This window comes from Corella eumyota, chromosome 6, assembly GCF_963082875.1.
Source record: "Corella eumyota chromosome 6, kaCorEumy4.1, whole genome shotgun sequence".
NCBI lineage: Eukaryota > Metazoa > Chordata > Ascidiacea > Phlebobranchia > Corellidae > Corella > Corella eumyota.
In genome coordinates this window covers 2,973,530-2,985,933 of record NC_137495.1, presented here as the reverse complement: position 1 = coordinate 2,985,933, position 12,404 = coordinate 2,973,530, and the positions used below count along the sequence as shown (strand labels likewise).

General features: G+C 30.1%; 1 protein-coding gene across 1 annotated transcript; it reads left to right on the top strand.

The window, feature by feature from the left end:
- The first annotated feature begins 2,622 nt into the window (after window positions 1-2,622).
- LOC145755497 (WASH complex subunit 5-like) lies at window positions 2,623-11,987 on the top strand. Its single transcript, XM_082571735.1, has 26 exons — window positions 2,623-2,810; window positions 3,030-3,207; window positions 3,351-3,435; window positions 3,524-3,624; window positions 3,744-3,942; window positions 4,157-4,309; window positions 4,420-4,533; window positions 7,129-7,300; window positions 7,468-7,592; window positions 7,733-7,862; window positions 7,993-8,141; window positions 8,266-8,399; window positions 8,542-8,728; window positions 8,809-8,949; window positions 9,026-9,208; window positions 9,277-9,354; window positions 9,472-9,573; window positions 9,729-9,853; window positions 10,019-10,102; window positions 10,333-10,514; window positions 10,652-10,835; window positions 10,946-11,092; window positions 11,167-11,246; window positions 11,320-11,473; window positions 11,533-11,620; window positions 11,688-11,987. The coding sequence occupies exons 1-26, from the start codon at window positions 2,654-2,656 to the stop codon at window positions 11,742-11,744; spliced, it is 3,489 nt and encodes a 1,162-aa protein (XP_082427861.1). The 5' UTR covers window positions 2,623-2,653; the 3' UTR covers window positions 11,745-11,987.
- Window positions 11,988-12,404: the final 417 nt, after the last annotated feature.

Sequence of the window (12,404 nt, the reverse complement as noted above, 5' to 3'; positions counted from 1 at the left end):
TAAAACTACCCCAACTTTATTAAAATCTAATAAAATCATAAAAGTGATTTCTAAACCTCTTCTAGCTGATGCGAGCATCCAATCTGTTCAGAAAAGCGTTATTACAAAAGATTCCCCACCAAAAGTCAATGAAAAAGTTGTATTTGAAATTCCTCCAATAAAAAAGCTAATAAAAGTTAATTTCACTCAAGTCAAGACCAAACCAACAGCTAGAAAAACTGTCAGCTCCAAACCTCATGATAACTATGACCTAGAAAGCATTGGGACAATAAGTGGTATGAGCTATAAATCAACAGACACAACTAAAGGCCGATCACGAAGAAAGTGGTCTTTACACCAGGATTTTGCCATTATTTTAGGTGTAGACCAGTTCGGTATGGGAAAATGGGAACTAGTAAGAAAACACCCAATATTTAATGACTCCAATATAACTGGTGTCAATGTTAAAGATCGGTGGCGAACAATGGTAAAAAACAAACTTGTAACTGTTGATTCTTATGGTCAAATTCTGTCTCTTGATTCGTGTTTTAAAAGATTTGCTGCTGAAACTGAAGGAAATAAGAACAAACCAATTACACCACTGTCTTCTGATTCAGATAATTTTGCGCCACAAAGAAAAAATCGAAAATCTCCGTTAAAGTTTGTAGGTTTACCTAAGAAAGTCACTGAAGTTGACAAATCTTTACATGTAAAGAAGAACCCTGTACCACAGCAATCCAGTCTGTTAAATCCAAAAACTCAATTTAAGTCAAGTCCTAAAAAACCTAAAGCAAATAGAGAAAGGATTTTACCTTTAAATGCTGAAAGTCCTAATAAATCTAGTCACAATATCCCTCACAAGCAGTTATTATCTCCACTACCAATATCAAAGCAACCCCCACCACAATTTGATAATTTAGAGGTCACAGAAGGTTATGAAAAACTTTTAAAAAAACAGAAAAAGGCTACCGACTTTCCAGAGTATTCATGTTCTGGTAAACAACATTATCGAAGGCCAATTATCTTTTCTAGTGACAATTCGGACTAACAACTTTTTGTTATTTTTTGTATATATAAGATTTTGCGGTTTCTTATTATTGTATTTGTTTTAAGCCAAATTTTGTGAAAAGTGTTTGTGTATATGTGTTAATTTTAAAACTTTTTACACTGTTATATGTGTTTATTTTTAAACATATTTCTATGTTTTAACTGACTGTGTTTAAAAGAATCTTTTGTATGTGAAATGTGCATTATGCTTTTAAATTTTTAGTGTATTGACGCTTATAAAAGCATTATAATTAACATGGTTAATAACACAAAACCTAATGTAACTTAAGTTTTTATATATTGTTTAATGTAATGTACATGTCTTGTGTTTGTTTTTTCACAATTATTTCTACTTTCTTACAGGTAATAGGATGAAGATTAGGTTTGTGTATTAGTAATCAAAAAAATGTGTCGCCGAAAATGGACTTTAAGGCAAGATTGGAATATTATTTGCGGTGTTCAAAGTTATGGTGTAGGACAATGGAGAAAAATTAAAAAGTTTCCTATTTTCCAACCAAATCGCTTCACTGGAGTAAAGATTAAGGATAGATGGCGAACTATGGTCAAGAACAAACTTGTCATCATTGACTCGAATAAAACTCTTACCGGCATAAATTTTTGTTTTAAACCATTTCTTAAGTCCTGTGCTAACCATGAAAACAATAATAAAGTGTCAGATAACCGGAAATCGACACAACAAAAGTCTAGTTTACATACAGAGTCACAGAAAGAGCAGCAACCAGTTTTAAGGACAAATGAAAGTGAGAATACAAATCCAATACAAGACCACGAACTACCAACTTTGTTAGCAGATGATAAGCAGGGTCTGAATTTTACAACAGAGGTTAGAAATAGTAATATTCAGCAAGGTATGCAGCATAATACTAGCTCCCAAGAATTATTATCTATTATCAATAAAAGTTTACATTGTTCAGCAAAAAAGGATCAAGTTTTAGTTGAAAAGGAGCATTTGTACAAAGTGGTTAATGACATGCTAGGGATTTTAACAAATCAAATGACAAGCCGTGAGACTTTCAAGGGTAAACCCAATGTAGAAATGCAGGGATGTAATTCAAAATACAAGAAATTTAGGAGTCGGCTAAGGAGAAGAACTGCATTAGATATCTCAGCAGATACAAATCATAAAAAAGTGGAAAAAACAAGATCAGCTTCACTGGGTAGTGGTTTTAAATCATTGAGGTGACTTTTAGTGCAGTTCAATTTGTGATTGAGGTTCTTCAATATTTTGTAGCTTTAATTTTTTTGTTAAAAATATATATAATTTTAACTTGAAATTTAACTTTTTTTTCAACTTTGTAAATAATTCTTAGTAGTTAAATTATTTATTTTTATATGGTGGCAACTTTTTTGTTAAATTTTGAAATTCCTATTTTTAAATGTAGGCCATTTGCCAATTATTTTTATGTTTTTTTATCATGTAAATTTACTATTTTTTTTGTTAATAGATCAACTACCACTAGTACAATAGTAATAAGAATTTTACAATATTCTGTTTATTAATTTTTTATTTCCCATATGCCGTTTAATATATTTCTTTTCTTTCTACTATGTATGTTCTCTTTCTTAGATGTTTAGTTAAAGGTGGCACAAAACTTTTGTAACAAAAATGGCGCAGGATTTTCTAGCTGAAAACTCACTATGTGGGCAAACTTTATTGAGGATTGTAAGTAGAGGAAATGCTTCAATTGCTGAACTAATGAGGTTATCAGACTTTGTACCAAATGTGTTCAAATTGGAGAATAAAAACGATCAAGTTAAATATGGTAATTTAATATATTTGTTAAAAACGTTTGTTAGTTCATGTGGAGTAAGATTCAGGTTGTAACTTGTTGCAGTTAATTATTAAACATTATGTAAACATTTGTGGTCTTTAAATACATAAACAAACTAGTAAAATTTCATAAAAACTGGTAAAGTTATGTTTATAAATTATAAATTAAACTCTACCAAAATTTAATTGTGTTTTAACACATTTTTTTTAGGCAACATTATCTGTGATTTTAGCTACTTTAAGAGCACTGATTATTATGAAAATAGAATTGAGCAAAGTGATCAGTTACAAGATTTGGATGAAGAATTTCGCGAAAATCACATTCAAATTTTAACTCGATTTTACCTGGCTTTCGAAAGTGTTCACAAATATGTCTTAGATCTTACCAGGTAGTTAATTAATCTTTTAAAGCGGCAAAGACTGTGTAACAACATTACTTATTAGTGTTGTATAAAATAGCTGTATGTATGTGTTAATATATATGTTTGCATAATGTTAAACTGGATAAAAAGTTATTCTATTCTTAATGTAGGTTTTTAGAAGAACTAAATGAAGGAGTTTACATTCAACAAACTTTGGAGTCTGTTTTAATTAACCAGGATGGAAAACAACTTTTGGTAAATATAACTTTTCTGAATAAGTTATATCAAACTTTGTCTTATATACTAGAGGCTGTTTTAAATCTTTTCTTATATTTTTGCATAGTGTGAAGCATTGTTTATTTATGGTGTAATGTTGCTGTTGGTGGATTCCAAAATAGATGGAATTATCAGGGAAAGAATGCTGGTATCATACTATAGATACAGGTTAGATTTTGTTCATGTTCATATTAATGTAACTCTATAATAAACCTTAAAATTGACTTAGATTAATCTCCCATACCGTAAATATAGTCTGTATTACTTTATAAATGTATTGTTTATAGTGGTGCTGCTAGAGGTGCAGGGTCTGATAGTAATATTGACGATGTTTGCAAACTGCTAAGAAGCACTGGGTTCTCTTCAGTACCAGGAGCTAAAAAACCCCAAAATTACCCGGAGAGTTATTTTGCCCGAGTGAAAATAAGCGAGGATTTTATCAGCATGGTGCTGGGCAGAATGAGATCGGATGATATTTATAGCCAGGTTTGGAAAAACAGTTATGCTTATTTTTTGCATTTAAAAAGTTTTAATGATCAATAAAATTTAAAGTTGATATGGGGTTTTATGCTTGTGCCTAATTGCGAAGTTAAGTATTTTTATTAGGTATATATTTTTTTAAAAGGCTTGCATTTAAATTAAAAACTAAAGTTTCAATAATAAATTTTATTTGGTTATTAAATATTTTTCTTTTTAAAAGATTTCTGCCTACCCACTGCCTGAACATCGCAGTACAGCATTAGCCACACAAGCTTCAATGCTTTATGTTTGCCTGTACTTTCAACCTGACATTTTGCACAATCAACAAGCTAAAATGAGGGAAATTGTTGACAAATACTTTCCTGATAATTGGGTGAGTACTAAAGGGACATTAAGAGCTTTTTTGTATAGCTATAGAATTATGCTTTCCTAAAAAAATATGAATTTTTTTTGATAATTTTTTTGTAAATTCTTTTATTTTAGGTAACAAGTGTGTACTTGGGTAATGTGATCAACTTAATAGATGCCTGGGAGCCTTACAAAGCAGCAAAAACGGCTTTACTCAATACTCTGGATGTAACAAATTGTAAGCAACAGGTAAATTTATTTTATATATTTACAATATAAATAAGTTAAAAATATATCAACTTTGTGCGAATCAAGTTATTATTTTACTATCGCCTTCTTCCAACTTTCATAACTTTTGTTTTCTTCTTCTTCAAAACTTTTCTGTTTCCATGTTCATCTACCACAATCCTAACCTTTGGGACAACTCTTCTTTTTAACTTTTTCTTATTCAAATATGATCTCATATCACTACCACCAGTGACAAGGGTTGTTATAAACGCGATAAACAACACACCGGTATATCCATACAATATATACATTAGCCAAGTTGGGTATGCTTTAACACAAGGCTCCAATATTGTCTTTGGTATTGTTCGATTACTTAGCAACTGGCCTTCTCGTAGTGCCTGTCTCATAAGACAAGAACCACAACTGTACTGGATCACAGTGTCATTGTACCATTGCTCATTTATTGCTTCAAGGGATAGATTCTTATTCTCAATCTTCACCTTATACAGAACTGTCTTTATAGTGGAGTTATACATGGCTGATATAAAGAGGTTGTTGCAGTTTTTAAGATAAGGAAAAATGCTTGGGTTAAGTTGATCACATCTTATTGGAAAATGTTTATGCATTCTATCTTCTGTTTGAATTAGAAGATTCAGATGAATTAACTTAGTTGCTATTTCTTCATCAAAATCTGGGATTGTAATGGAAAGTCTGGGTGGTATATTGCTTTCAAACTACAAAAAAACACAATCCACATGATGTAACAGTTTGTTTGCTTAACTTTTAAATTCAATTCATAAATCTGGGCTTTAGAACTTTGAAAATAGAAACTTTTTGGCTGTAACACTTACCTGGATTTTATTTCTTACTCCACATTCTTGAGTCTCAAACTGAGTTGCGCTTATCAGTTTATAAGTTGCGAAGCTGCCAAGCCATACACTGTATCCCCCTATGGCCAGTACACATACTGTTAACATAACAGCTACCAATTTTATACAGAAGGAGAATGTTCTTTTTACTACAGTTGCATGCATATTGGTGATGGTTAAATATTGTATTGCAAGTGGCAAGAGAAAACCTAAAATAAGAAATTTTATTAAGTTTTATGTAAAAGTGCATTAAAACTTAACTTACATACTATAACATGGAGTTAAACTGTTATAGATTTTAGTTAAATTAACAGTTTTAGATATTTTCTTACCTCCTAATATAAGTGATGCTAGTATGGTATAAGAAGTAGAAATCAGACAGTCAATAATTTCATAGTGAAGTATATGGATATGAACAGAAGAAATTAAACCAAGACAGATAGCTTCGAATATAAGAACAAAAACTGTAACCAGAATATCAGCCACGTTACTCATATTGTTTGTCGAAGAAGTCTGTAAAAAAAGTAATTTTTGAGAATTAAAAGTTGAAAACACGGTGTTAATATTTTTTTCTTTCCTTACTGAAGTTGACGTAGAAACAACATTTTTTGTTGGAGTGACAGCTCTTAATCGATCCATATCTTCTTCTTCGGGCTTTATTATCTTAGCATTTTCTTCCACATTTAAAAGGTCTTCAAAATAAAATTAGAATTAAGGAATTATTGTTTTTATAGGATACAGCATAACATTACTTAAAACATTTCTCTTACAATTTCCAATTGTCCAGAATCCAGGAATAAGGCTTCCCATTCCAAGTCCAGTAAATATTATAAGAAAGAAAGACACTGTGCTATCTAAAAGAAAAAAAATTATATTTAAACAAATAGCATAATAAACTGATATGTATGTAAGTTAGTAATATGGTAAGTTATGTATGCAAACAAATTAGCCCTTTTTTTAACAAGTAAGTGTTAGTTAGTTACCTGTATCCGATAGATAAAAGAATTCTCCTTCATAATAAACATAAGCATGATAAATATTAAACCCCATATTACCGAGCATTAAACATATTACAAAAAATGGAAGAAAATAGCCAGAATGTTTTTTAGTATGGCTAATGTATCCTCCCAACACTGTTTTAAAGTAATGTGGTACCCAACCATAGAACGGTTTTGTTACTCTTTTGCACATATTAAAAAGTTAAATGATCTGTTAAAAATTAAATTTTAAGTTACTTTAATATATATTATTTCTATCAAATATTGAAAATCTTTCAATTCTGTGAATTTAATACAAAAACTATATCTGCATTGTAATACAACACTAAATTTACTTTCTTTTTTGAGTTGATGAAAATCAAAGTGTTATGTAAAAATACGTAAGTTTATATACCTATACAAGGTTATATAAATGCCATATTAAAAATTAATACAAAAATATAATGACCTCAATTTAACATTTCCATGTGAACCTATTTAGTTATTCACACGTTTGTGTTTGTTTGTTTTAGTCTTAAATAATACTTATGTTGTTTATAGACTTTAAATATTAATGTGTTTAAGTTTATGTATAATAAGTGTGGGAATATATAGGGTTGAAAGTTTGTTAGTATACAATTTATATCATACTTATAAAGGTATTCTTTAACGGTATTGTATATCACAAAACTGACATATATCATTATAAAACAGATATTATTCTAACCACTTTGAAGTCTCGTTTAAAATCCTATTATATCATTTTTTAGGCATTAAAATACAGCAAACAGATGAAGCAGACTTACCAAAACATCGTCCACTTCCTCAAGCAAGGAGTTTTAACTGAAGATTATGTATTGGATAATATTCCAAAACTTATGAATTGTTTGAGAGAGGCAAATGTGGCACTAAGATGGCTTATGTTACATACTGTTAACACTGGTATAGTTTTATTATTAAAAAAAGACTAAAATGGTCTGACTTAAATTTTACAAAACACCATACATAAAATAATGGTATATTTCAAAGGTAAAATAGCCCATTTTTTTTAAGTTGTGATGTTGAACAATCCTTAATTTAAATTAGTTATTAATTTTGCATTATTTTAGGTTGTGATCATATAAAGAAATGCAGGCAATCGAAGGAATTGGTTTTAATGACAAGCGACGTTAAACCGGAAAATATTTTTCAACTTCTGCTCAACACTTCACAACTTGAACTTAATGTGCAAGATGTAAGTTATAGAAAATATCTCAAAATAAAGGTTTTAAAGTAGAGTTTGTTAACCTTACTTTTAAAATAATGGGTATTTATAAGTTTACAAAGTCAGCCTAGTACTTAACATAAAAAGTGTTTCTTTTGATTTTTTTTAAGATGTTCAAAAAAATGTTGAAAGAGAAGGAGGAGAAGTGGGAGAAATACAAAAATGAAGGGAAAGAAAGAATGGAGGAGCTGGCTGAGGTCTTCTCTGGAACTAAACCTTTGACCAGGATTGAAAAGAATGGTAAGTCACTTAAAACTCTAAAAATTCTTTGGTCTATTAAAAAAATCCGAATATGCTTCAAACAGAAATTGTTTAAACATATATCTTTAACACTAAAAAACAACTTTTACTAAAAAATGTTTTTGTTTAGATCAACTGACAGCTTGGTTTCAGCAGATGGCGAAACAAATCTCATCATTGGATTACTCTGACTCTACCTCTGCGGGAAGGAAGATGGTACAGTTGATCCAAGCTCTGGAGGAAGTCCAGGAGTTTCACCAACTAGATAACAATCTTCAGGTTAATTTGAATTATTTTTGTTTATCTTTTTGTAAAATACAGTAAGAGTTAGATAACTTTTCGTAGTATTTTTGGAGTTGTAACACCCTTTAGTTTTCATAAAAGTAATTATACTGCTCTCTAGGTGCGCCAATTTTTAGCTGACACTCGTCAGTTTTTGCACCAAATGATAAGAACTGTCAACATTAAAGAAGAGGTTTTGATCACAGTTGAAATTATTGCTGATCTGTCTTATGCATGGGTTATCATGGATCAAAAGTAAGCTTTCTATAAAAATATACTGTCTCAAAACTAGAACTATGTTAAGATATAATTTATATGGCCTTAAAATAGGACTATTAGTAATTTAAACATAAACTTGATTGAATAAATTTATTGACTGTTTTTATTTTCGTTTTAGTTACACAAGAATGATGCAGGAAAGAATTAAGACTAACCCAGTTTTGGTGATCAAACTTCGAGCAACATTTCTCAAACTATCGTCAGCTCTTGAGCTCCCTCTATTGAGGATAAACCAAGCAAACAGCAAGGATCTATTGAGTGTGTCGCAATATTATTCTGGAGAGTTGGTCACCTATGTCAGAAAAGTAAAAATATTGTATTTGATATTTTATTTTCTAATGTAAAAAAAACTTGTTTGTTTAAATATCTTAACCTAAATTTTCAGGTCCTGCAAATTATTCCGCAAACTATGTTTGGCCTTCTGGCTCGTATAGTTAAGATTCAAACCTCGCAGATTAAAGAGTTGCCCACAAGATTAGAGAAAGATAAGATGAAGGAATTTGCCCAACTTGACTACAGATACGAGGTAGTAGACCATTATTTATATTTATTTATTTAAAAAAATTACAACAAAAATTTTTAATTTTTAAAAAATCTTTAAGGTTGCAAAGCTGACTCATGGGATCTCAGTCTTCACGGAGGGAGTCCTCCAAATGAAGACGACCTTGGTTGGGATCATCCAAATTGATCCTAAACAGTTACTGGAGGATGGGATCACTAAAGAGTTGGTGATGAAGGTTGCTACAGCGATGCATCAGACCCTGACCTTTAACCCAAAAGCTAAGGTAAAATTTTTTATAGTTATTTTAGAGTTTTTATTTTTTTTAGATATAAAATTTAATTTTTGATTTAGACAAATGAAATAATCCCCAAGTTGAAGATTATGACCCAAATTATGGAAGGGTATAAACGATCATTTGAATACATACAGGTAGATAACATTAAAAATTTAATTGTAATGCAATGCCAGTAACTCAGTGCATTAAGAATCGAAGTTAAGTGCTATAGCATTTAGCCTATATTCTTGATTTTGTTTACTTTCTTGCAGGATTATGTTGATATTTATGGGTTGAAGATCTGGCAACGTGAAATGATGAGAATTATCAACTACAATGTTGAACAAGAATGCAACAGTTTTCTTAGACACAAGGTAGTTGCAATTTTAATGCAAATCCAATTTGTATTAATTAAAGTAAGGATAACATTTATTAAATGGCCCCCATGGGCAATGAGAAAAAAATCAACAAAATCATATGTAATTTTTACAAACTATTAAAAATTTAATTTGTTTTTCAATTTTACCAGGTTCATGATTTTGAAAGTGTTTATCAGTCCAAGGATATTCCAATTCCTCAGTTTCCGAGAGTTGATGGCTCGATCAACTTTATTGGAAGATTGGGGCGAGAGATACTAAGGATAACTGATGGAAAGTAAGCACTTTATATCTTTTAAATAAAGTAGTTACTCTAAAAATTTAGATAATTTTTTTAACTAATCTTTAGGAAATTTAAGTATATTTATTATTACAATCTTTATTTTTACATCTTTTTTGCTTTAGTTTTTATTGTTGATTAATATTGCTTTATTATTTTTAGAACCACATCTTACGTTGACTTGCTCGGAACTTGGTATGATATCAAAACAAGACAACAAGTTTTAGATCACAAAATATTTGCAATGTAAGTCTTAAGGTATTGCTCTGAATATTTAATGCCACTTTAACTCGATATTAACTCATCTCTGGACAAATTAACCTAATGAAACTTTCTTTTTGTTTATTTATTTCTTTAATTACACTTTTAAGGTCAAATTGCCATCGGGTTGAACTGTCTTCAGGTTAAAACCCCACCTTATAAATTTATACATTTTTTAGTCTATTACATTTAAATGAAATTGTATATGCTTTTAGTATTTTGGGCAGTCTTGGCACTTATGGTTTAGCAGGATTGGACAGGTTGTTTAGTTTCATGATTGTTCGTGAACTACAACAATTTACTGCTGGTGTGAGGCATAGTGTCACTAAAGAAAGAGCATTAATTGATCTATTCAACTCTTTCTCTGAACAACTAAAACCTCATGAAAAACTGATTGGTAAGTTAAAGTTAGATTTAAGGCCTAATTTTTTTATGTATATTACTTTGGCAATGTATTTTTTTGTATTGCATCTTTAATAAGGATTAACATTTTAAGAACATTAGCGAACTTATGTTTATAATTTTTCTGTTTAGACAATCCAAGTAAGGTTTACATGTTGCCTATCCAAAGAGGAAACAAATCTTGGCCAAATTTCATTGAAGTTGTGATGAGAGTTGGACAACTTCAAATACTAAGAAGACAAATTGGAAATGAATTAAATTTCTCTTGCAAATTTCATTCTAAATTTCTGGCATCTGGGCTAAGCTCAATGAACAAGTAAGATATTAAAATTTAAAAAATTAGTTTCTTTGGTTCATAAATAAAAAAATTTCAACAGCAATTATATGTTTTATTGATTACTAAAAAACAGTGTTTCCAATTAATAGGGCAATGTTGACAGCAGTGGAGGCTCATTATGAGGATCCAAGCAAACCTTATCCAAGCGAGGGAAACCCTGTCTTGATGGAGTTATGTGGATTTCTGGATGCAGCTGGAATGTGTGATCCACTAAATAAAATCTACATCACCACCAAGTAAGTAACTACTTTTTTTTTATTAATTTTTTTATTAGCACTTAGTAAAGTAAAGCAATTTAATATATTTGTAGGCCCCTTCCCCATTTTGCTTTGCTTTGTTTTCTGTTGACAATCACCCAACTTCAGAAACTACAATACCACAAACCAATTTGTAAGTTTTTTTACCCAATGGTCTTTTAAGTTATATGGTATTTCTAAGTGTTGTTAAGAATTTGATTGTTTAGGTGGACTGGTGTATAAGAAGGTGAATGATTCAGTTGATGCTCCCCCATTTATCATTGGAATGTTAACTTTACTCAAACAATTCCACTGCAATGAAAGGGAAGTTTTTCTTGCTTTATTAGGACAGTATGCTTGCTCATTTATTGCTGGCACTGGGTAAGTGCATTGGATTTATATTCTTTTAGGGTATTTTTTTAAGTGATTAGTCTTTTTAGTGCTAGGGGTATTGACCTTCCAACTGAAGTTATCAACGTTTGTGCTTTTCTTGAGGACTTTGCTTTTTATGGAAACATCAAGAAAGAGGTTTGTTATTCAATATTTTAACTTAAATAAATTTAACGATTATTTTAAAAATTTTTATTTGTTTTAGGCCCTAGAAACACATATACCTACTTACTTGTTAGACGAATTTCGGGGAAATATCTAAAATGTGTTTAAAAATTTTGATTATTTATAATTTTATTTGATTATCTACTGTATTAACTAATGTGCAATAATACTTATATTTCATTTTTACTTTGGATTCTTTGTGTGTTTGATTTTTAGCAGTAATGCTAAAGTAATTTTTTGATTTTTTTGTAAGTCATGTTGCATAAAAGTTATGCTGTCTTACTTTGTTCCTCAACAATAATTTTATTAATATTAAAAAAAATGGTTGCAATACATACTACACATATTATGTATTAAAAAAATTATATCCTATGATCATTTTAGTACAAATTTTACAATTGATAAGACTGCAGTAATCTTACTCTGTAAAGAAACTGAACAGTTGGGTCATGGTTTTTCGTGTGGCGATTAAATGGACTTGACTTCAATGTGTAGGACTATTTTACAATATTGATATAATTATTAAGACAATTTTTCAACCGATGGGATTGTCTATTGATAAATATGTGTTATTTTGGAGCGTGGTCCTTAAATTGATTGGGGATAAACTAGAAAAAATTTCGGCGCGAAAGATTTTAAAGGTAAATATTTTGGGGAAAGTACCTTTTGTGGTTGGGTTAATACGTCATTCAGTCAATAAATTTCTGCCATACATGGATAGTCCCAGAGAAATATCAATATATACACATACTGACAT